The sequence below is a fragment of the Lithobates pipiens genome, unplaced genomic scaffold, assembly GCF_037356315.1.
Source record: "Lithobates pipiens isolate NorthernLeopardFrog02 unplaced genomic scaffold, aLitPip1_a1.2 Scaffold_22, whole genome shotgun sequence".
Classification (NCBI taxonomy): Eukaryota; Metazoa; Chordata; class Amphibia; order Anura; family Ranidae; genus Lithobates; species Lithobates pipiens.
Window position 1 is genome coordinate 263,515,618 of NW_027507784.1, and position 24,390 is coordinate 263,540,007.

Consider the following 24,390-nt stretch of genomic DNA (forward strand, 5'->3'; position numbering starts at 1 on the left):
ACTGCATTAAGAAGTTGCTTGTCTTCGGCTGAGAGAACTTGCAATAATTTTAGGACTTTACATAAAGTCACAGAAATTTTTCATTAAGGTCTTCATGTTATTTAGTTTGAATGCCATTTAGATATATTTACTTATCATTGTAAAAGAACACATTCCACACTTCTCTTTTTTTTTTTTTTTCAAAAAAAAAAAGCTTTAAAAAAAAACATGGAAACATGTTTTTTTCCATTTTTTTTTTCTTTTTCAGGCCTTCCCATGGGGGCAGACTGGACCCCATCAGCAGGCGGCTTGGAGGTAGAATGGACCACATCTGTGGGCAGCATGGAGACGTCATGAGCCCCCATTAGCAGACAGCTTGGATGCGAACTGAACCCCATGGGCAGGCAGCATGGAGGCAGACTGGACCCCATGGGCAGGCAGCATGGAATCCTACAGAATAAGTTTGTGCAGGAGGAAAGGATTCCTGGGAGCAATAGTCTGCAGAAGTTACGCAAAGGGGGAGCAATAATCTTCATGGTGATGCAGGGAAAAGACTGTAGATGTTATACATGTGCATCATTTCTTCAAGGCTCAACCAATGTTCCAATTCATAAATATGATGGCAAAGTAATTTGATCTATGGGCACCCCATATACCCCTTTCCCAAACCAAGTTATATCTCCCCAATAAACAAAAACAAAACAAAGCAAATGACTGTTCATTGTCTCAGAGGTGATATATGAAGGTCTGGAAAAGGGGTGATTTGGTGGATGTTAGTAACTAGTGGCAACACACCGCTACACCAGCAAGTGATTGGAAGGTACAGACCAGATTGTGCTGCTGGTGGGAAAGTTGTAACAGTATTGCAGTACTGTGGAGCATAGAAGAAACGGTAGTAGAAGCAGAGGAAGGTGTTTGAGAGGTTGCTGTGAGTAATGGAACTGTAGGGGGAGACCTCAGTGGGTTAAAGAAAGGGAAGTGTGGTTAATGAAAGGAGAGTACTGGTATACAGGCAGAAGAGAACACTTAGTAGCAGCTTTGGTTGCTAAGGGTAACAAATGAAGCGATTATTGATGTTTAGAGGTAGATTTGAATTGGTGTGAATGAACTGAGACTGGGGGTATTATCTCTGACCAGGTTTGGAGCAATGGCTGAACAAAGTTACAGTTCCTTTGCTGAGTATTGCTCAAAGCAGTATGCAATCTTTCAGTAACCATACCAAAGACTCAGCCTGAGGCATATTAAAAGAAAAGAAAAACCCTCTCCAGGTGTCTGTTCCCAACAATCTCCTCCCTCTTCAGGTGTGGGTGTGGCTCAATATGCAACCACATGCAAGAAAAGCAAAACAAAAGTCCATAAAGCCGCACTCCAAAAAATAATATTTCCTTTATTAATGTAAATCCATACAGCAAGGATAAAAAACTCTAACGCGTTTCATACCATCAAGGCAGGTGCTTCTTCATAGCTAGGTATTATTTTTCGGCAGTTCGGACTTTTGTTTTACTTTTTTTGCCTGAGGCATATTAAAGGAAGGAGTGAAATCATCATGCAAAATCTGAATCATGCAAAACTGGGGTACCACCCTCAGGACCCGTACCACCGACAGATCCTGACTCTTCATTCCGAACTCTCTTCCTCCACCCGCAAAGACCAAACACCAGCCACTGCCACGACAGTCCATGTTCTCGTCCTGAAAAGAAAAAGCACAAACACAGAACACAGAACAACACCACTCGACATATACAACCCAATCTTAGGGAGGGTGGGAAACTTTCTTCCGGAATGATGCCTCATGGAGGGGACGGGGATCACCTTCCCTGCACAGCAGGACTCGCCCCCCCCCCTACACTCCCGGCCAATCACGTGCCCCCTATCATGGAGGGCTGACATGCACTGTTCACCCAGTCATGCCAGCCCTCTGCCTACAGGGTTTTGTTAACCCCTGCGGCGCCGGGCTTTCCTTGACAAATAACCTCCCCTAGATGCATCTTGACACAAAAGACAGCAAATACTCCGAGCAAAATATCTCCCAGTTCCTAAGTGCAGCTGATCTGCTCGTTAGTGGGCGTCCATGTGGGCAGGGCCTACTCGCTTTGCACATTAGGGTACCTTTCTTATCAATGCCTGGAACAGGGGGGGGGTTGTATTCATGTTAAAAATCACCATTATGGAGGTACACCAGCTTAGAGAAGAGCCGTACAATGCGCGCAGTAGTTAAGTGTAGAGTCCCTCTGTAAAACATGCCGCCCAATGTAACTACACACCTTCATCATTGTATGATGCATGTAGGAGGGACAGTGCTGAGCCCTTGCCTTCTCCTCCAGTTCAGTGTACCTTTCCATCTCACTCCCAGTGACAAAATGGGGTCCCGCTAAGCACTAGCACGAACCTCATGTGTGCTCAAAATTAACTCCTCACTCCAATACAATGCGGCCAGGAACACGGGGTCTCCATACCACGCGTTCAGTCGCAGTTACTTTGAGAAAACAACCGATAGAGAGGGAGCCAGATCCACAACCCCCTCACTACCCGAGGACCTGTTGCCTACACCAGGTACCACGCTTATTGACTGGCTGCTATGCAATTCCCACCAATTCCTGGTTACCTGTGCCGACTGCTGTCCAATTTGAACTCTCCTGCCTAGTTAACCTTTCATAGTGGCCTTGCTTCATACCCTGTGTCTGCATTACAGGCCCTGTTCTTCTGGTATGCCATATACCACCCTTTTGAATAACATCAGAACAGGCTCAAAAACAAACAGGTGAAGCTTTTTTTTCACTTTGCAGTGGAATTTTCATTTTGCAAGTTGAGTTGAGTTGCATCTTGATATGGCGCGGTCCTTTACCCTGAAAGGGTCCTGACGCGCTTACAAACACATACACATATACACATACTAGGGCAAATTTTTGTAGACAAGATCTGATTAATCTACTAGCATGTCTTTGGAGTGTGGGAGGAAACCGGAGTACCTGGATGAAACCCACGCAGGCACAGGGAGAACATGCAAACTCCAGGCAGATGGTGTCGTGGTCGGGATTTGAACCAGCGACCCTATTGCTGCTAGGTGAAAGTTCTGCTTGAAGGATAACAATTGATATCATCACAATATTATGTATACAGAGTTTGTATGCATGTAATGATTTATGTTTAATGTATATTAATAATGTATGTATAGAATGTATATATGTATATTTATGTATAATGATTTATGTATATTTATATTTGTAATTATTCTTATTTTTTTCTATATAATTGCACTGCACTTTTTATGGTATATTTGACTATGCCATAATGTGAACTTCATGCCACAGTGACTTTTATGGACTTTTCTTAAGGACTAAAAAGACCCTTTATTCGTTTACCATTCCTTGATAATTTTTTTAAAATGTATTTATTTATTTTTTGTCAGTCGCACCAGTGCTCCCCTTTTTTGTGCCTGGGTATGTTTAGAGTCTTCGTGCCCTTTACAAATCTTTCTCCTTCCACTGACACCAATGTTGGGAGTTATTATTACTGTCAATGACACCAATGCTGGGGGTTAATATTACTGTCAATGACACCAATGCTGGGGGTTATTATTGCATCCACTGACAGCATTGCTGGGGATTATTATACTCCAACTTCCTCAGTGTGCATTGTGATACACTGCAAAAAATGCAGGCACAGCTAAAATTTTTGGCAGTTGAGGTGTGCTATAGCCCATTCATTTTGTGCTGTGGTGCTATTGTGCATCCTTCTATAAGTGATGGGGGTCACACTTGAGGCCCTCTATGATTTTTAAGTTGACCACCACTGTCTTACAGTGCTCAGTGCATTGTAAATCCTGAGTTTCAGGGCTGGCTGCAAAACCCAGAGGCAGAGTATCTTTATTGCTGGAGAGAGTGTGGGGGAGCCGACTGGGTCCACAGGTAGTTGGTAGACACTGGTGCTGTGTTCTGCTGCAGCTTAACTCAGTTGTTTTATCTGTACATTCCACTATCCAGTTGCTTCTGCAGAGCTGGAACTCAAGGGCAACTTAAATAATAATTCCAGGTGTAGGCAGGTAAAGTCTACTTTCTCGACTGCAGGAGACGCTTGTCCACAGTGGCAATGCATGGGGAGGAGGAAGGGGGGAGGAACCTCTATGGTTTCCTTGGTCAAGTGGAGGTAACTGTTTGGATACTGGCACCCCATGTGACTTTGGTAGCCATCTTGGGTCAGGCAAAGTCTATTTAAGACCTGGGTTTAGCCGCATTTTGGAGTGGCTAGAGTAGGGAGGTCACCCGTCTGATAGGGACAGTGTAGAAAAAACACCATCTTTCTTGGAAACCTCCCCATTTATGTGCAGACCAGCCAGGCCTCATTCCAATCCCAGAGACAGGCACTGTTTGCATATGTGGTCCACCACTCTACTGTGGTTTTGCTGTTACAACTTTTGAGTGCTCTCGTTTGAGTTGCTTTCCCGCCAGGCCTGTTTGTTTTTGCAGGACTTTGCAATAATACATTCTTGAAATTGTACCTGGACCTGTGTGTTTTCTGCCCGCCACATCACGCATTGCTATATTATACATAGTTGCCTTGTTCCAGCTTGGATGAATGTAACTATGTATATACCATATCTGGCTGATGTCCCTGGTAGCTGGAAATCACTGAAATAGACACCGCTACTCAAGTGATCTCCACTTGCTTCAGGGGCCCATCCTGAGCAGCTGCCCTGCTGCATTGACATTACCGTCCCACCTCCCCACCTTGTCTAGTCAGAAAATGCTTTATGTTCTTTCAGTGAATGCTAAGCATTCACTGAATGGTGCCTGTGTCAAGCAGCCGACCTGCTGTGCTAAGATGTGGTAGGCCAGCTGCTCGGCATGGGACTAGGAAGTGGAGATCACTAGAGTAGCAATGTTTGCTTCAGTGATTTCCAGGGGTATCAGCCAGGTATGGTATATATAGCTAGAACAATGTAAATATGTCTAAAATATCCATACCTGGAATTTTTAAATCTCCTTATTTTAGGTGTTGGATTTCTACAATTTCTTTACTGTATTGAATGATTGTTCGTGTAGTTAATATCTGCAGTCCTCTATTAAAATGTTGGGATTAGTGTTTACTTGTTTAGTTACTACCAAAGTTTTGTTGTGTTTTTTTTTTTTTTTTTTTTACTTTTGCTTTTCGTTAACACTCTAAAGCCGGCCGTACATAGATGGAAATTCAGCCGGTTCAGCAGGGACTGGGGCAGTCTGGTTGTACAACCAACCTGTCAGGTTTCTCCTGATTGATCAGTACCACCGACTAAAACCGGTAGCACTGGTCAGTGTATTCTGACTGTGGGGAAGCCTCCCCTCTGCCAGAATACAATGACACAGCAGGAAGTATTCCCCCATCCACATTTAGTGGAAAAAAAAAGAATAATCTATGGCCAGCCTAAAACTGGATATACATGAATTGAAATTCAGCCAGTTCAGCAGGGACCGACCAAATTTTGATCGGTGTGTAGCCCTCCCTGTTTGACAGGAGCCAATCATTAGATTGACTTCTGTTGAACAGACTTGCTGAAAACCTTCCTTAATCAGCATCTTGATCAAGCCGGCTGCAGTGCTGATCAGTGTATACTGATAGCAGAGAGTCCCCTCTGTAAGAATACAATGTTTCGGCGGGGGTGGGGGGCAGGGGGATACCCTGTATCCACACAAGAGAGGTGGATCTGAAAAGAAAAAGAAAACAAGCCATGTGTACCCAGCTTAAAGCTGGGTATAGATGGACCCAATTTCGATCCATCTATGGCCGTTTGTCAGTCTAATGATTGAATTGAGTTGAACAGGAGTCTTGGAAAATTTTCAGGTGCTGGCTGATAAAAAAAAAAAAAAGAGTAATGCTGGGCCAGCTGTAGGGGTTGCTTACTCCTGTGTCACTCTTTGAACAGCAATCCACAGTGGAATTCTTTTTAGAGAGCATTGCAGGTTTTCAGGAGTTGATCATGCCACCTCATTAATGCTTGCTTGTTTGTTTTTTGGCAGCCGAATGGGCTTTGTGAATGGAAATACCATGCCACAGCTGTGAGCCTAGCATTTGGCTTATGGTTGCAGCACAGCCCTATTCACTTGAATAAGTCCTGTTCAGCAGCAGTGTTGCCCCTCAAATGCAACAGGAGGGATAATTTTTGCCACTTAAGGTGAAGCAGTAAAAACTTTTAATGTTTAATAAAAGTATGGCATTAGGTTAACGATATGCCTCTTGTAAAAGCCACACACATTTTAAATTAATGCCCCACCCTTAATCAAATCACTGCAATGGTTTGCTGAACATACAGCATAAAAAGGTGTCCTTGGAATTGTTGGCTATGGCCTATGGGTGTATAGATTTTATCATGGGAAGAGCAGCAACCCACAAGAGTTCAGGAAAAACATAGAGCACACGAGAGATGCGTATATTTATAAGGAGGAATTAAAGAAGAGAACAAATACGTGCAACTGACTTCACAGAAGATGGAAACTGATGCCATGTTAACCCCCTGGCGCCGACAGTACTAACAATTGGGACCGATAAATCCCAGTTCCGGGTCATCTAATCGCTGTGAGGCCCTGTGTTTCTCTCTCTGTGAATGGAGAAGAAAGATAAATTGTATCTTTCTCTCTCCTTGCAGAGAAAAAAAAAAAGTGTGTACAAAATAATAATAATAATAATAATAATACCGTAATATTATTATTATAAAAAAAAAAGAAATACCTAGATCAATATTTGATCTAGGTCAGCACCAGGGCTAGTGTTTGGGTCAAGTAAGATTCAAAGGCCAAGAACAAAACCTTTTTTAAATTAGTATCAGTGTGTTTTAGGTTGGATAAAAACAAAACAAAATGTGCAATGTTTCTGGGGCTGTGCTACGGGTACAAACAACAAATAACATACACATATGTGGCATCACTGTGATCATTGGGAGCAGGCAAATTTATTTTGGGTTGTTATTTGGTGGTAGGTTATGGTAGTAAAAAAAAAGATAATAAAAAAAAAAAGACTATTTGTGATTATTTTGGGCCAGTTTTCTTTTAATAAAAAAAAACAAAAAAAAAAACAGGAGATATTTATTACCATTTACCACCAAATGAAAGCCCAATTTGTCCTGGAAAAAAAAAGGTATAATTCACCTGGATGCACAAAGTAGTTGTGATGATATGTACGGTTTTACTAACACATGTCAAAGTTTCAAAATTGTGCTCAGGCATTAAGATTTGTTTTACCCTTTAGGCATGAAGGGGCTAAAAAGGCAGTTTATGCAAAAGTGATATTTCAGTGTTGGTTACAGCATAGTGGAATGAATGGCCAGATGGTTACTTTTTTCTCTTGGGGACCATGGAGGTGAGACTTCTCTGCCATTGGCTCTACAACTAGTGGGATATTCCATTCTTTCAGTTGCATTCACTAGGAACATACAATAAAAGATTTACAGGGGGAGTGAGATTGAGGTTTATAATGGTCATTGCATGTGTGCAAGCTTGGGAACCCAAGTGAGTTATATTAAAAATGTTGTTTTATTTGTTCAGTTCAAAGAAATGGAGTGCCTGGCTGTTTGACTGCAATGAATTGCATAATACCAAAAGTCCTGTTTCCACCAGTGCTTATCCCACCATATTGCTTTAGTCCCCAGAAATGTGCTCTGTTTTATTCTATTTTTATTTTTATTTTTTTTATATCTTGTTAATAAGGATTTTCCAAAACCAATTTTTAACTGTTAAGTGAAACATGACACAAACTGATTCCAAAACATTGTTTTAATGGATAGCATTGTGTTTACATCATCCTTGCTGCTTTAAATATTCCTTGAAGACATCAAGACTAAACATCATCAATGTCAATTTACAAAAGGTACAATAGTTTAAACAGCTGGCAATGCAATACCAATGTAAAAAATATATAAATAAATAGAATGAGGCATCAGTGTAACGTTGAGTTAACAGCTGGTTGCAGGAGCTCAGGATCCAGTAGCTGATGGTTGAACAGTCTGCATCACATCTGTCCAACTAGGAGAGATGACACTGAAGTTTGAATGACGATGTTGATTCAGAATCTGATCCCCTTCAACGGGGCAAATTTTATCTCTGTTAACCAGGTTCCTCTAACATTTCCGTGTAACAAAAAGGGGGGATTTAAATGATTTTGATAATCCATTGAGGCTCTTGTTTAGGCTTTAACCAAAGCCTGAAATTCTAAAAAAAAAGATAAGAAAAAGAACAAAATTAATTATAATACCCTTTAGCTAATACTAGATAGATACATATGGTCACATCAACAGATGGATAGACAGATGTTTCGGTAGGCAGTTAATTAGACATAAAAACCTAACTTACGGTTACACTCTATTTATTCTACATGGTTATGGTAGCTATTGGTTGTAAAATGATCTTCTATTCATATAGATAAGATAATATTTGCATGCTTACCTTCAACTCCAATTTTGCCATCACCATCAGAGTCACCGGCTGAAAGAAATGCCTTTGTTTCAGAATCAGTCAGATCCCTGGCATTAGCCTGGAAGTTCTTTAGGAACTTTCTAAATATAAAAAAGAGAGAGAGACAGTTGGTGTTGTTGATAATGACAGTACAGAAATATATTACTGCAGTGTCAGTTTACAGGGTAGTCTTTTACAATCCTATACATTTTAGAAAAGCAAAAAAAAAGAAGAAGAAGAAAAAAAAAAAGAAAGACAAATACAAAAGTTTGTTTGCAGTGTTTGACATTATGGTAACATGGCAAGAATGGTGGGGCAAGTACCTTCACAGGAAAGCATGTGCTGGGACAAGTACCTTTGCAGGAAACATATACACCCAACACTGAATGTATTATTGTCAAATGTAGAATCTTTTTAATCTGCACTAATGAGGTCTACTGTGTCTAAATATAATATCTGTAGTCAAACACTACTCTTATATTCATGATCATATTGCAGATGAGTAGATTTATTGCACTCCCAACATGTACTCAGGGATTTGTTCTAACTGTCCTTGACAAGCTCAAATCAATATTTTTCTGTCTGGTGTTTACACCATCTTATAATTAGGATATGCCATCAGAAGCTGGCTTTTTGTCTATTAAAAGAACAAGTGTTAATTACTACAAAAAGCCCTGCGCCTTGCAAGAACCTAAAACCTATGTCTTCCAATGCCCCTGCTGACACACAAGCAGCCTTGTAATGTAATACTTTGAGTTGAGTCCCTAGTGCATGCATAAGTAGATTGTGAATATCTGGAATTATTCCCTTTTTTTTGTATAAGTATTAATCGTAGATAATTCTATTTTTATTAAGTTTTTTAGTATGTGAATGTAATAAAAATGTATTTGTTTTATTACAACTATAAAACATTCTAAATCCCCCATATCATCTTATTTTAGCAGGCTTTCAGCTGATACATACTTGAGTTCTTCTTCCTCAATGTAGCCACTCTGATCCTGATCAAGGATAGCAAAGGCTTTCTTAAGATCATCTGCAGACTTGCTTGACAGGCCAACCTTGGCAAAGAAAGATTTATATTGGAAGGAGTCCTTGGCTGTATAAAAACAGAAAAGTTTAAATGTGAATACTAAAGTCCTTATGTAGGAAGTGAATAAATGTTAAAACTAATGTCACGTCAAATACAAATTTTTACAAATATATTCATACAAATGTTAGTGTATATTTGTCTTAAGGAAGAGGGGTTGCCCATCTAAGATGAAAGCTGCCAATCCAATGTAAAGAGGGTGTTAAGAATAAGGAATTAATAAGGGCATTGTAATACTGGTAATATAATGTAATAAACTAATTACAATTAAGAAATATTTTTTTTTTTTTTTAGGTAATGAAATAAGATAATTTAATTATGATAAAATTGTACATTACTATCCCTGAGAGTTTGTGCATCCTTTCTAAGCCACTGCTCACTACACACCATTAGTCAGAGCAACAGAGAGAAGAAGGCTACTCTGTGCCACAAGTGTTGGTTTGAGAGAATGTAACCAGCTTAAGTTGTTATATTGACTTATGATCAAAATTCTACTCTAAACACAGAATTATGCAAATGTATTGTACCCCATAAATCCAATTAATGTTTAATTGTTGTAAAGTGTAATCAATCAGTGAATTACTATTTATTTCCAATGATTGCAGGCTGAAGGAAATCTGGCTTGCAGTTACCAATTCCTCCAAAAGGAGGCAATGTTTCTACTGCTAGAGTGTTAATCCTCTCTCATAAGGTACTACAAGTTGTCATGTTGCTACTCAGTATAAATAAAATGATGAAAGCACAAAGTGGTAACAAAGTGGTTGGCACAGTACCTTCTGTGCTCTTCAGGGCAGCAGTGATGTCAGCTTCACTCAGGAGACCAGAAAAAGCCATTTTAGATTTAGTTCTAGAAATAAATGATAATTAACAAAATGAGTTTTGGAAACATTAAAAAGTGTAAATTTAGTTAGATGAAAGAAAAAACAATTTGTAGGAAATGACATATGTGTTCTACAATGTCAAGCAAATAACACAACCTGTTTTTCTTTTATAAAGTTTGTTATTAAAGCAGAATTAAAACTTTTTTTATAATCTAATATTTTTTAGTTCTAAAAAGAGTACATTTCAACATCTAAGGTTAATAAGATTAGCTTCATATCCTAGCAGATAGTAGAAAGAATAAGTTAATTTATTTCATATCAACCTTAACTAAACAATCCGCAGACCTTCAGTTTCTAGGAAATAAAACAACTTTTGTCAAAAGCAATACCAAAGGGTAACAATGATGACGTGTATAGAGCAGTAACTCAAAGCTACCAATCAGCTTTCACCTTTCATCGGTTTAGAGCAATCAGAGTAAAGAAAGATGATTTCTGATTGTTGGTTGTTACTAAATAATAGAATAGAAGCAAAGAAGTTTTTTCAAAATACCCACAATTACCCACAACACAATATTATATCTATTGCATATCTGTTTGGCAGGTAGAAGTATCAGATAAAAAAAATCCCAGGGTCCTTTTTATAGTAAAATTGAGTAACTGATGGTATGTTGAGCAGCTGCAGGTGGATGAACATAAGCAAATAAAGAGAGGTCCAGCAAATTATTCCTTTGCAATGACTGTAGTCCAGAAATTGCTGTGTGTCTTGTCCCAAGTTGATTTTTCTCCTTGGTATATAGCAGAAAGGTTACTCTTGTAAGGTTTTATTCTTCCGTGCTGAAGCAAGTAAAAATCCCAGAAACAGACAGGAGAGGAGAGTATAGAACTCACCTTGGGCACTTTTTGCAATGGAGGAGTCCTACAGAATGAGCTGTGCCTATCTTGCAAAGGGTCTCTGCTTATATACGTTTGCAGACACCACCCCCAGACCATATAGAGTAGCAAAGGGGACCCAGACACAGATCAATTCTTCCTAAGCAGGAGTGTAAAATTTGCTGGCTAATGAACTGGTTATTTATATTCTGCAAGGAATTTAAATTAAGGCTTTGTCAACAATTTTATATCAGAAACACTAAGGCCAGACCACACTTGTTGCTCCATGCTAGCTTGCAAAATATAAAAACAGCCCTATGAATTGTTAGATTTTGCAGCTTTCTCTGTGTGATAAAACTCAGAAGTATGCAAAGCAGCATGCTATTTAACAGCTGTCAGTTCATGTAACACATTCTGTATACTAACATGTACTGTATGTTATTTCTTTATCTTGCTTGTTTATTACAAGTGCTAAAATGGTTTGTCCACCCAAAATTAATATTTCAAGTTTTGGTAGATAGTATGGGGTTTAGATGATTTCTTATATCCTTTCAGTCACTGGTTGTGAGAACTTTGTGCCTGACTTCCCAGGTTTACAGTATTTAATTATGTAGTCATATATACTTTTTTTGCTATCTTTATATATTTTTTATTTATAATATATTACACACACACTATATACAGTATCCATATATCCTACTTCTGGATGTATTTATTATTATATACAGTATCTCACAAAAGTGAGTACACCCCTCACGGTTTTGTAAATATTTTATTATATCTTTTCATGTGACAACACTGCAGAAATGACACTTTGCTACAATGTAAAGTAGTGAGTGTACAGCTTGCATAACAGTGTAAATTCGTTGTCTCCTCAAAATAACTCAACACACAGCCATTAAAGCGGGAGTCCGCCGGGACTCCGCGTTTTTTTTTTTTTTTAAAAGCCAGCAGCTACAAATACTGCAGCTGCTGACTTTTAAAATAGTGACACTTACCTGTCCAGCGCGCCCGCGATGTCGGCACCCGAAGCCGATCTCTAGATCGTCTCTCGGGTCCTGCCGACGCCATCTTGGGTATGGGAATCAGGAAATGGAGCCTTTCGGCTTAATTTCCCGGTTCCCTACTGCGCATGCGCGAGTTGCGCTGCGCAATAAGGACGGTCCCCGCTGCCTCTGGGATCTGTGTGTTTCCCAGCAGGCAGCGGGGCACTTGCGGAAAGGGGCGGGCACTTGCGGAAAGGGGCATAATCTACGCCCCTTTCCGCAGAGAGCTATCCCGGAAGTGGGTGCGGATACCTGTACTGTACAGGTATCTGCACCCACCTCCCCCCTGAAAGGTGCCAATTGTGGCGCCGGAGGGGGGGAGGGTTCCGATGAGCGGAAGGTCCACTTTAGGGTGGACCTCCGCTTTAATGTCTAAACTGCTGGTAACAAAAGTGAGCACATCCCTAAATGAAAATGTCCAAATTGGTCCCAATTAGCCATTTTCCCTCCCTGCTGTCATGTGATTCATTAGTGTTACAAGGTCTCAGGTGTGAATGGGGAGCAGGTGTGTTAAATTTGGAGTTATAGCGCTCACTCTGTGGGGGGTTGGGCCGGGCTTCAATGTGAGCAGACGTGTGCTGGCTCTGCTTCTGATCCTGCTGTTTGAAATCATGATAGCTGTGGACAGGCTTACCTGAGCTAAGAGGCTGGTGATTGTGGCATGAGAGCGTGCTCACTGTGGGGAACAGAGCGGAGACAGGGCTGAGTAGGAAAGGAGCCATTTGTGTGCTTCAGCATGGGTCCCTGGTCCCCTGTAGATTCTCAGTCTGACCTGGTCCCTGGTCTCTGCGATTCGTGCTATGAGCTTTGTGCTCGGTGCTCCCTTGTTCTCCCTGCTCTAGTGCTCTGAGATATGTTATCTGTGTCCTATAATCTGTGCCCTACGATCCGTGCTCCCTGCTCCGGCTGGATAGATCTGGACAGACCCCTGCTGATCTTGCTAACCCTATTACAGATCCTGTGTCAGAACTATGAATCAGACTGATACAGAAGTACAGTTAAATCACACTTGTTTAATAATAACAATAAAAAAGGGTAAACAGAATAAATGTAGTCAAAACATAGCCAGAGTTCAGGAACCACAACAGATAGTCAGACAAGCCAAAATGTCAGGGAGTCAGAGAGGAGCAAAATAGAACAGCAAGCAGAATCTGGAGTCAGGAGGAATGTCAGCCAAGCAAGTCTTTAACAGGAACACAGGAAAGTGGCTCTGGAGATGTGACCAAGGCAAAGACAGAGATCATCTCGACTGCTTAAATAGGCAGGACTGACGAGCAGGAAATCATCAACAGGTGAGTCACTGTGGAGAGATAGGAGCTGGAAATTAACCGAGAAGCTTAGAGAAGCTGACAGTATCCCCTCTTTAATGACCCCTCCCCCCTCAAAGGACAGGGACATGTACATCTGAGGATGAGACCCAAGAGCGTTCCTCCAGACCGCACCCTTTCCAATGCACTAGGTACTGTATGTGCCTATAGAGACTATGGAAGTCAACAATGGACTCTACTTAATACTCCTCATGGTTCTCAACCTGTACAGGGTGAGGATGAGGCACAGAGGTGGTAAAGCGGTTGCAGACCAATTACATTTGAGATACGCATATTAGAAAGAAGGTCATGTAATGAGTAAGCCACTGGGTTATTCCTGCGAAGAATACGGAAAGGCCATATAAACCGAGATGCGAACTTTAGAGAAGGAACACGAAGTCAGAGGTTGCGAGGTGATAGCCAGACCCTGTCCCCAACCTGGTAGGAAGGTGCAGGCAGGCGTCTTTGGTCAGCATGGAGTCTGTATCTATCATTAGCATGTCGCAAAGCCTCCTGAATTTGTGCCCAAGTGGAATAAAGACCATGGAGATGCTCCTCTAACAAAGGAATACTCTGCGGAACAAATGAGTCAAGCAACATGGAAGGTTGATTCCCATACTATAAAAACTATATATATATATATATATATATATATATATATATATATATATATATAAACAGGGACAATCATGAAGCAGAATTCAAGGCACTATTGTGAGAAAACTCCGCCCACGGTAAGAGGTCTGACCAGTTGCTATGATGGTTAGAAATATAACAACATAAGAATTGCTCCAAGGACTGATTGGCTCGTTCTGTGGCCCCATCATGCCGCGTACACACGATCGGACATTTCGAAAACAAAATCCTGGATTTATTTCCGACGGATGTCTCAAACTAGTCTTGCATACACGGTCACACAAATGTTGTCGGAAATTCCGACCGCCAAGAACGCGCTGACGTACAACACCTACGACGGCACTAGAAAAGGGAAATTCAATAGCCAGTGCACCACCCTTTGGGCTCCTTATGCTAATCTTGTGTTAGTAGACATTTGGTGAGAGACGGTTTGCGTATTTCCGACCACATACTTTTCCGATCGTTACTGCTCTTCAGTTTGTTCTTGTGGGTTCGTATCTGGTTTTCAGTGTGTGTAGTCAGTTCGCATCTGGTTTTCAGTGCGTGCTATTTCTAGTACGTATTTGATTTTCAGTGCATTCTTGTCTGCTAGTTTCTGATTTTCAGGTCGCTCTTCTCAGGTCTTTCTGATTTTCAGTGCGTTCTGTTAGTTTGTTCTGATCAGCCGACCGTTTTTGAAGCCATGTTGTGGTTACCTACTGATCACAGAGTTTGTGCTATGTGGGAGCTTGGTGTTGGGGTTCTTACTTTGACCCAAGCCCAGTCCCTGAACAGGGCAGGGAGGAGTTCATGGACGAAGAATTGGTTGCTCCAGCGTGACCAATTCTCGGATATGCCATTGTTGCAGGAGATCGAGGAGAATAATCCTGATGATTTCAGGAATTGAATTATCTCCGCATGATGGATCCCATTTTTCACCGTTTGTTGGCTTTGCTGTCCCCTTATGTTATGAAGCAGGACACCTGCATGCGGCAAGCCATCACTCCTGAATAGAGGCTAGTCGCCACGTTGCGGTACTTGGTGATGGGGAGAAGTCTGCAGGACATAAAGTTCTCAAAGGCATCACCCCCCAGGCTCTGGGAATCATTTTTCCAGAGATCTGTTCTGCCGTCATTCAGGTCCTGCAGAAGGACTATACTAGGGTACGTTTTATCCTTTAACATCACATGTATTTAATGTTTGCTAATGTATTGTATTTCTTTCATCATTCCCTAATTACCATGATTGTAATATGCTGTGAATGTCCTCTTTGTCCTCATGCAAGCTGGAAGATTTTACTGCTCCCTTTTTGTCCTTCATGCATATTTGCCTTGACTAACCTCCCCAGTATGCTATCCTGGGCCCATACACACCTAGCCTAGTCACTTAACAATGTATTTTGTCAGCTCCATAGTAGTGCTTTACCCTAACCACTACCTAAAATGTGTACAAATGTTATTTTTGTCCTTAAATTCAGGCAGAGTGCAAGAGGCTTTTTTTGGGGTCCCAAACTCATTTGGAACCCTTCCTCCCCCCAACCGCTAAGTCACCCGATACCAATCCTATATCTGCTGACTTTGCCAAACCCATACACACTATACTTACCTCTTTCCTGTTCATATTTATGGATGAATTCACAAAAGCATGCAGTGAAAGGGCCTGCCTGAATACTTTCAAATGGTACTGTTTAAAGTTTTATTTTCCTATTATCTTGATAGGTAATTGCAGAATGTAAAAATGTGCTTCAATTTGGACAGTGTGTATTCATAATTTTGTATTATGACACTTCTTACTTGTCCAGTGGACTGCCAATAGTGTAAGTAAGGAGGGGCTGGCCAAAGTAAAACACATTATTTATGCATTTAGCTCTTAATGAAGTGGAAAGGGTTACCTGTCCAAAACATCTCCCCTCCACCCTAAAATTTTTCCAATGGGCCATCAGAGGAGGTGAGGAATCTGATAAGTTGATCTTATATTTTTGTCTTTAAATACTCCTTAAAATAAATGTTTTATACTTATATTGGCCAAGAATGTTTGTGTCTAATCTGCTTGCAATGTTATGTGCAAAAGTACTAATTCATTTTTTTCTTGTTTCACTCCACAGTTTCCTTCAACGACACAGGAATGGCAGACTGTGGCTTCCCAATTTTCCCAGAGGTGGGACTTTCCCAACTGCGGAGGGGAAATTGATTGGAAACACATCCACATCCTCCCACCCCCCAAACTGGGGGTCATACTATTACAACTATAAGGGGTTTAATACTATAGTGATATTGGCAGAGGTGTCGACGATATGAGTTTCTGTATGTGGACACGGGGAGGAATGGCCAGATGTCAGATGGTGGAGTCATCGCCCAGACAAGTTCTATGGATGGCTCCAGAGTGGTGGCTTGCTACCTCCCGAAAGACAATGTGGCTGGTCTACCGTTCGTCTTTGTCGCTGATGAAGAATTTGGGCTGGGTGATCACTTGATGTGGCTCTTTCCGATGAGGACACTCACCCCAGACCACAGGGTTTGAGAATGCTTTTGGCATAATGGCTAGCTAGTTCCGCCTATTTCTGACGCCAATCAACATGGTGGAATATAAACTAAACCATTTAATACTTGAATGCTGCATTCTACACAACTTTTTTTAGGAGAAATGCTACAAACTATGTGGCCTCAGTTGGGCCTGAGGACGGATTTCCAGAACAAACAACAATCCTGATGGCACTTGAAGCTGGCCGTCCTGGCTTGCCCCCCCAAAGCGCACGTGAGGTCCATCAAAAATATATGGAATACTTTGTGGGTAGGGGGGTCATGGATATGCCAGCAAATGTTTTCTTTTTTAACAGAAAAAGTTTATTTAAGCTTCAAAACATACAAAGGTAAGCAGTGATACAATCCCATTGACTACACATTAAGCTCCCGGATATAATACAATAGAATTTGTAACATTAGAGCAGGTTAGTGGCAGCAGAGCAAGAAAGAGAGATCCATCAGCAAGGGTACAGCAAGGTGAAGCTAGGAGCACAGGGGGTAAGGATTCTCAGGGGATGGGGAAAGGGAGGGTCGGGAGGGTAGCAAAACGTTCCTTCACCCCGTATCACAATTGTACCCACGTTGCACTTCATGCTACACAGATCTGTCACATTGCTTCCATCCTAGTCCTAATCCAGAGGCAACCGACGCTCGCATACCCAGGCTTCCCATAGTTTATCAAATTTTTTAGGGCAGTTGCGTCCCAGGTATGCCAGTTTTTATAATGGCAGCGCCAAGTCTATCAGCATTTGCCATTGTTGAACTGTGGGAGGAAGGGGCTTGTTCCATTTTAATATGATTGCTTTCCTAGCATAAAAAGCTGTGTAAAATACAGAGTTTTTTACATTGTGGGGCCTCTAATGTGTCGCAGATACCTAGCAACAGTGGTACTGGGTCATAGGGGACCCTCAGTTTGCCTATAGAGTTTATCACCCCCACAACTCCCTCCCAAAAGGGCCTAAACTGCGGGCACGACCACACTACATGGAAAAAGGATCCGACCGCAGTATTGCATCTATAACATGTTGGACATCTGTAGGGGTATATTCTAGCAAGCCTCTCCGGGGAATAGTAGACCCGATGGAGAAACTTTAGCTGAGTTAGGCGATCTCTAGCCAAGATCATCAATGAGATATACTGCTGTATGCCCTCCTCCCAGTCACCGTCAGCCATCTCCGGGATGTCTGATTGCCATACCGAAAACAGTTGAGAGACCTTAGAGGTGTCAAGATTTGCTAAGATTGAGTAAAGAGTGGAAAGAGTTCCTCCCGTTCCCGGGGTCCCGGGGCTCTTAGCAAGGCTTCGATTACATGAACTTCCAGGCTTATGGCTCATGGAAATTGGGCCTGGAACGTGTGGCGTAATTGTAAATATCTAAAGAACACGGTTTGGTAAGGTCCGGATTCTTTTAAGGTCATCAAAGCTAAGCAGCCTCCCGTCGTCAGACACAATGTCACCCAGGGTATTAATTTTAAACCGTGCCCAAATCACCGGATCAGGGATGGTTTTAAAGTGGGGCAGTAGAGTGGGGTGTGTGGAGACCAAGTGTCTGGTTTTTCCATATTTGACCTCACAGCATTCCACACCTTTAGTGTAGTACCCATAGAGTTGGTGATGCGGGGATTGGAAGAGAGGTCTGCAATGGATCAGGTTACTCAGTTTGGCATAGGAGCTCAACAGAGCTGGTTCAAGAGTGGCCGTCAGCTTGACTGCCACCTCAGAGAGCCACCAGTGGACTGTGACCAGGACCACAGCCCAGTAATATTTAACAAAGCAGGGCAGGGCTAGCCCCCCAGGGACATTGGGAGTTGCAGAGTAATTTTTGCTATTCTCGGCATGCTACCTTGCCAGAGAAATTACGTAATTATGTTGTCCAATTTTTTAAAGAAGCCTAGCATTATAGGAGTTGAGGTTTGCCTAAAGAGGTATAAAAATTTGGCAAGAATTGTCATTTTAATTAGATTAACCCTACCATCTAATATGAGGGGCAGCGTTTTCCAGGCTGCACATTCTTCTGGTCAGGGAATAGACTACCGGGGTCAGGTTAAGGGTGATATACATTGACAGGTCTTTTTGGATGATGACACCTATAAATTTAAATTGGGAAACTATCTGTGGGGGTGTGTTGGTCGGCATGGCTACGTCTGTGGGGGATAGCGGAAACAGGACAGACTTTCCCCAGTTGATACAAATACCCGAGAACCTGCCGAGTGTGTCTATAATGGATAGGGCCATTCCCAGGAAATCTCTGTCATTCCTCAGGTATAGAAGGGTATCGTTGGCATATAGAGAGATCCGTTCTTGTATTAGGCCCATGGGTATTCCATCCACTGCTTCTGAAGAGGCGCAGAAGGATCGCCATTGGCTCAATAAGGGGACAGCCCTGTCTCGTGCCCCTGCAGAGCCAGAAGGGTGAGGAAAGGGTGGACCCGGTTCCCACTCTAGCCTACAGAGAGCTGTACAAGGCCTAAACCCACAAGATTAAATTAGGCCCAAAGTCGAATCGCACAGGACTTACCACAGGTAAACCCACTCCACTGAGTCAAATGCTTTCTCTGCGTCTAGAGAGGCCACTGCATCGAATGGAGTGAGAAGATCGATGGATGCCAGAACTGCATACAGCCTTCTAAGGTTGATATCTGTCCCTTTACCGGGCATGAACCCCGCTTGATCCTCATGAATTAGGGTGAGGATAACTTCATTCATCCTACCGGCCAGAACCTTGGCAAGTACCTTAATGTCAACATTAGGTAAGGATATGGGCCGGTAGGATGTGCACAGCTCTGGGCCTTTTTTGGCTTGGGGATCACCACAATGACAGCCTCGGACATGGAGGCCGGGACGGCTCCTCCTTCTAGGGCCCGAGACACCATGTCATGTAATTTAGGTAGCAGTTGCTCACTGTGCTGTCGATGAAATTATGTTGGTAGCCCATCCGTCCCAGGGGTCTTTCCCGCCTGTAGAGTGCCCAATGCCTGCTGCACCTCCTTAAGTGTAATCGGACCATCCAGTCTGTCCCTATCTAGTTCAGTAAGTTTGGGAAAGGTAATTTGGTCCAGATATTGACCCAGTTCCTCAGTGGAATATGTCACTCTGGAGGAGTACAGGGATTTGTAGTAGGAAGGGAAACGGGCATTGATGTCCTAAGGATCCGTCACCTCTGCCCCCATGTCAACTCTTATATAGGCTATACTGGTAACCTGCTGTTGTTCCTAGCCAGCCATGCCAGGAGTCTGCCAGTTTTTTCCCCCTGCTCAAAAATGAGCTGCTTTTGTGCCGGTCTGCGTTTTTTGGCCTTCGTAACCCTCAGAAGGACCACTTCACGATAGGCAGCCTGCATGTCCAGAAAGGTAATCAGGCTTTTCGTTAGGACATATTGAGACTCTACGGAGCGAGCTCTAGACTCTGCCTCCTCTACAGTCATGGCTGTGTCCTGACATGCTTTTGAGATGGAGGACTAGTAGCAGGCTCGGACAAAGGTGTCCCAGACGCCCTCCGGAGAGGCCATGCGGTCGTTCAGCAACCAGAATTCAGAGATATGTTTGTCCATTTCAAAGTCTATAGTAGGGTCTTAAATCTAGTATCGAGAGAGCCTCCACACCCTCTTGGATGCTGTAGTTCTTTTTTTTTTTTTTTTTTTTTTTGCCACCTCAGTGAGTTTATTCGGGAGACTCAATTCACTTTTAGGTTCATCTATATCTCCTCCCACATTACACATCATTGTGGCTTATTTATTCAAATGTGTTTTATTAAATAGAGTTGATTTACAAGTAAACAGCCAAGATATCGAGTCTCTCTGCCTACGGCTCTTCTTAATCTAACCACCATGGTTATTTATCTTGTTCTACACCTAGGTGTTTTAATCTACCCGCTTCTCCCCTACCCCACCCCCCCTCCTCTCAAATCCACCCACCCCCTTTGGATGCTGTAGTTAGCGTCCGAAGGCGAGGTGTGGAATGCTGCGAGGTCAAAGATGGAAAAATACTTGGTAGACTCGCCATCGATGATTCGGAGGTGCGCAAGGAACAACATATTGTACTTCATCCCTCTTGTGCGCAATAGGGCCATGGCATGATCGAAGGTGCAGTGGAGCATCTGTGTTTCTACGGAGTAATCCGGAAAGATCGTTAACTTGGTATTTTCGTACCGGAGCTTGTCGCTTTTTCGTGCCTCATGGAGGACAAGGTCTCAGTCATGGAAGTTCAAGAGCCGGAATATGAAAGTGCGTGGCGGAAAGCCCTTTGGGCCTCAGACCGTCGGCATCCTGTGGGCTCTCTCCACAACAAAATGTGGGGAGAACTGCGCTCTAGGCAGCAGGGTATGTAGGAGCTGCTCTGTGAACGTGGCAGGCCGACCACTCATAGGTTGTTCCACCTGCTCCTGTTTTCGTTGTCTTCAGCATGGGATTCCAGCACTCTCACTTTCACCCGCAAAGTGCGTATAGACTCCCGGTCATTTTGTGAGGTGTCCTCCCTCTCTCCTACCCGGTGTACCACCTCACTGGGCCGATCGCAGAAACTGTCCATACCCCTCCACATAAGCCCCACGTTGGTTTGTAGGAGATCGATCTTCTACGTGAGGGTGGTTTTGCAGCTGGTGATAGCCTGAATGAGGGCCGTGAAGCGATCCTCCCCCAGAGTGGCTGGATCTGCCGGCGCCGTCTATGTCGCCATGTTCGTTCCGCACGTGGAGACCCGAGAGTGATGCGATCTTGAAATTAAGCAGATAATAGAAGCAGGTAATAGCGGTGCTCGGATCACACGTGTCCGCTCAGGTCGCCAGCTTAGCCATGCCCCCTGCCAGAAAATATTTGATAAACATTTTTAAAATACATTTTTATTTTAAACGGAAATAATATTTCATTTGATTTACTGCTTGTGTTTCTTTTAGCTGTCTCCTAGGTTTTCCAAGGGGCTTTTCTTTTTGGCCATTTTCTTCAATAGTCCAAACGTAATTTATTTGATACATGAGATGGAAATCTCTTCTTCAGCTAACTATTATGTTGTGGGTCTGCTACACACACATTGTTTTTGTTGTTAATGTATGTAATGCATTAATGATAAAAAAAAAATCATTTTCAGCACCATAAATTAATTGTTTTGATTCCCGAAACTGGTCTGATTGGGGCAAATTTTAGTGCACTGTGGGGGTTATTTACTAAAGGAAAAAACACTTTGCACTACAAGATACACGGCAAGTGCATTTGAAAGTGTACTTGTAGTGCCAAGTGGATTTGCCTTTAGTAAATAATTGTCATTGTCACTGTAAACACCAACTTACTCCAAAAACTGGTATTGAATATTGAAAGAAAAAGCCACACTTTGTTGAGTAGAAAACATTTTACTCAAAGCACATGTGCGTTAAAAAAGGGTTTTTGAACAAACATATTTGTTGTATAACATTTTTAGGTTTGACAGTAGAAATAGCCTTTTTTGGGTTAAAAAGGCATGTTTAAAACCATAAAACATACACAACTCAGGAACTTACAAAATTCACCTTTGACAAAGTGAAGGCAACATCAGTATGTCAAAACTGTGTTGATATTGCCTTCATCAGATGAGGTGATGTCACCCCTGTGAAAAACAAATTTTGAAGATGCACACAAATTGAGAGTCAAAATGTTGTTTTTCCTCCTGTTCCCATGCCTAATGTCAACATGTGCCAGCTCCCATCATGGGGGATCACTGGATGTGTTTTGGGGGTGCAACCCCTTCCTCTCATCTATTTTAGTTGTGAGGAAGGGGTTGCACCCACAAAACGCGTACATTAATATCCCTTGATGGCAGATAGCATATGTTGACACACTGTGTAGATCTTCAAAATTTGGCTTTCAAAATATTTTAAAATAGTTTGAAAAATCTGAAAATTTAAAATAACTTGAATAATTTTGGGGTGTTTTAGATTCTGCCTAAAACATCAATGATGTTTTTTAGTCTTTTTTCCACATCATTGCTGTCTTCCTTGATCTTCTGCATGCCAATATGCACACCATAGTAAATGGGATAATGAGGGGATAACACACACCTGGCCATGAAAAAGCAGAGCAGCCAATTGTCTCATTACATTTGGTCCATTAAAAAGTGGGAGGCACATATACAAACTGTTGTAATTCCTACACCATTCACCTGATTTGGATGTAAATACCTCAATTAAAACATCTTGTTTATTTTATTTCAAATTCATTGTGGTGGTGTGCCAAAAAGATTAGAATTGTGTCAATGTCCCAATATTCATGGGCCTGACTGTAACTGTGTTACCCTGGGAGTTGGGTAACTCCACAATGAAATCCATAGACAGGTGGGTCCAGGGCCTTTCTCATTTGGGTATGGGTTTTAGGAGGCCCACTGGAAGGTGTCATGGAGTCTTACTCTGAGCACACAGGGAACAGTCAGCTATGGAGGCGGTTACATCAGCACGTAGACTAGGCCACCAGAATTGTTGGGAAATGGCCCAAAAGAGTTGATTCTTCTCAGGGTCACCAGCAGCCTTGGAAAAATTGTAACTCTGGAGCAGTACGGAGACTCTCTGGGACAAAGCAGCGGTCGCAAGTTTTCTCAGGAGGAGCATGGACCTGAGCAGCAAGAATTTTGTCACCCAAAGGAGAAGTGAGACTGGTGTGAACCTTAGCCATAATACGATCCGGAGGAATCACAGGAACCGGAATCGACTCCATCTTGGAAGTGGAGGAGAATTGTCGTGATAAGGCGTCAGCCCTTACATTCTTAGTACCGGGTAAGAATGACACAATGTAATTGAAACTAGACAAGAAAAGAGCCCATTGCGCCCTTCTAGGAGAGAGGCATTTAGCCTCAGACAGGAATGTGTATGGTCAGTAAGAATAAGAACCATCACAGTGGTACCTTCAAGGAGATGTCTCCATTCTTTCAGAGATAAAATGATCGCGAACAGCTCTCTGTCACCAATCTCGTAATTGCACTCCGCAAGTGACAATTTCTTGGAAAAGTAGCCACAAGGATGCATAGCGCTCTCAGAGGTAGGATGTTGAGACAGAAGGGTGCCAACTCCAGTCTTAGAAGCATCAACTTCAAGGATAAAATTTAACGTAGGATCAGGATGTGTCAACACAGGAACAGAAACAAAGGCAGCCTTGAAACTCTCAAAGACCTTAATGGACTCTGGAGCAGGGATGAGCTTTATGTTAGAGTCAAACTCATGTTTGACTCGGACATTGGCTGTTCGCCAGTTCGCCGAACAGCGAACAATTTTGGGTGTTTGCAGCAAATTCGAAAGCCGCAGAACACCCTTTAAAAGTCTATGGGAGAAATCAAAAGTGCTCATTTTAAAGGCTTATATGTATGGTATTGTCATAAAAAGTGTTTGCGGACCTGAGTCCTGCCCCAGGGGACATGTATCAATGCAAAAAAAAGTTTTAAAAACTGATGTTTTTTCGGGAGCAGTGATTTTAATATGCTTAAAGTGAAACAATAAAAGTGTAATATTTCTTTAAATTTCTTACCTGGGGGGTGTCTATAGTATGCCTGTAAAGAGGCGCATGTTTCCCGTGTTTAGAACAGTCTGACAGCAAAATTTCACTTTAAGCATTATTAAAATCACTGCTCCCAAAAAAACTTCAGTTTTTAAAACTTTTTTTTGCATTGATACATGTCCCCTGGGGCAGGAACCAGGTCCCCAAACACTTTTTATGACAATACCATGCATATAAGCCTTTAAAATTAGCACTTTTGATTATTCATGTTCGTGT

At 42.2% G+C, this 24,390-nt stretch overlaps 1 protein-coding gene across 1 annotated transcript; it reads right to left on the minus strand.

The window, feature by feature from the left end:
- Positions 1-7,703: 7,703 nt before the first annotated feature.
- LOC143924633 (parvalbumin beta-like) lies at positions 7,704-11,349 on the minus strand. The gene is made up of 5 exons (XM_077449036.1): positions 11,196-11,349; positions 10,260-10,333; positions 9,363-9,495; positions 8,391-8,500; positions 7,704-8,156 (listed from the first exon to the last, which is right to left on the minus strand). Exons 2-5 carry the CDS (start codon positions 10,318-10,320, stop codon positions 8,131-8,133), a joined length of 330 nt encoding a protein of 109 aa, XP_077305162.1. The 5' UTR covers positions 10,321-10,333; positions 11,196-11,349; the 3' UTR covers positions 7,704-8,130.
- Positions 11,350-24,390: the final 13,041 nt, after the last annotated feature.

Excerpts from the sequence above, each read along its gene's own strand:
- LOC143924633 (XM_077449036.1), bottom strand. The coding sequence starts at position 10,320 with ATGGCTTTTTCTGGTCTCCTGAGTGAAGCTGACATCACTGCTGCCCTG. Across the intron at positions 9,496-10,259 it reads TGCCCTGAAGAGCACAGAAG|CCAAGGACTCCTTCCAATAT; the intron begins GTACTGTGCCAA and ends GTTTTTATACAG. Across the intron at positions 8,157-8,390 it reads TGGCAAAATTGGAGTTGAAG|AATTTCAGGCTTTGGTTAAA; the intron begins GTAAGCATGCAA and ends CTTTTTTTTTAG.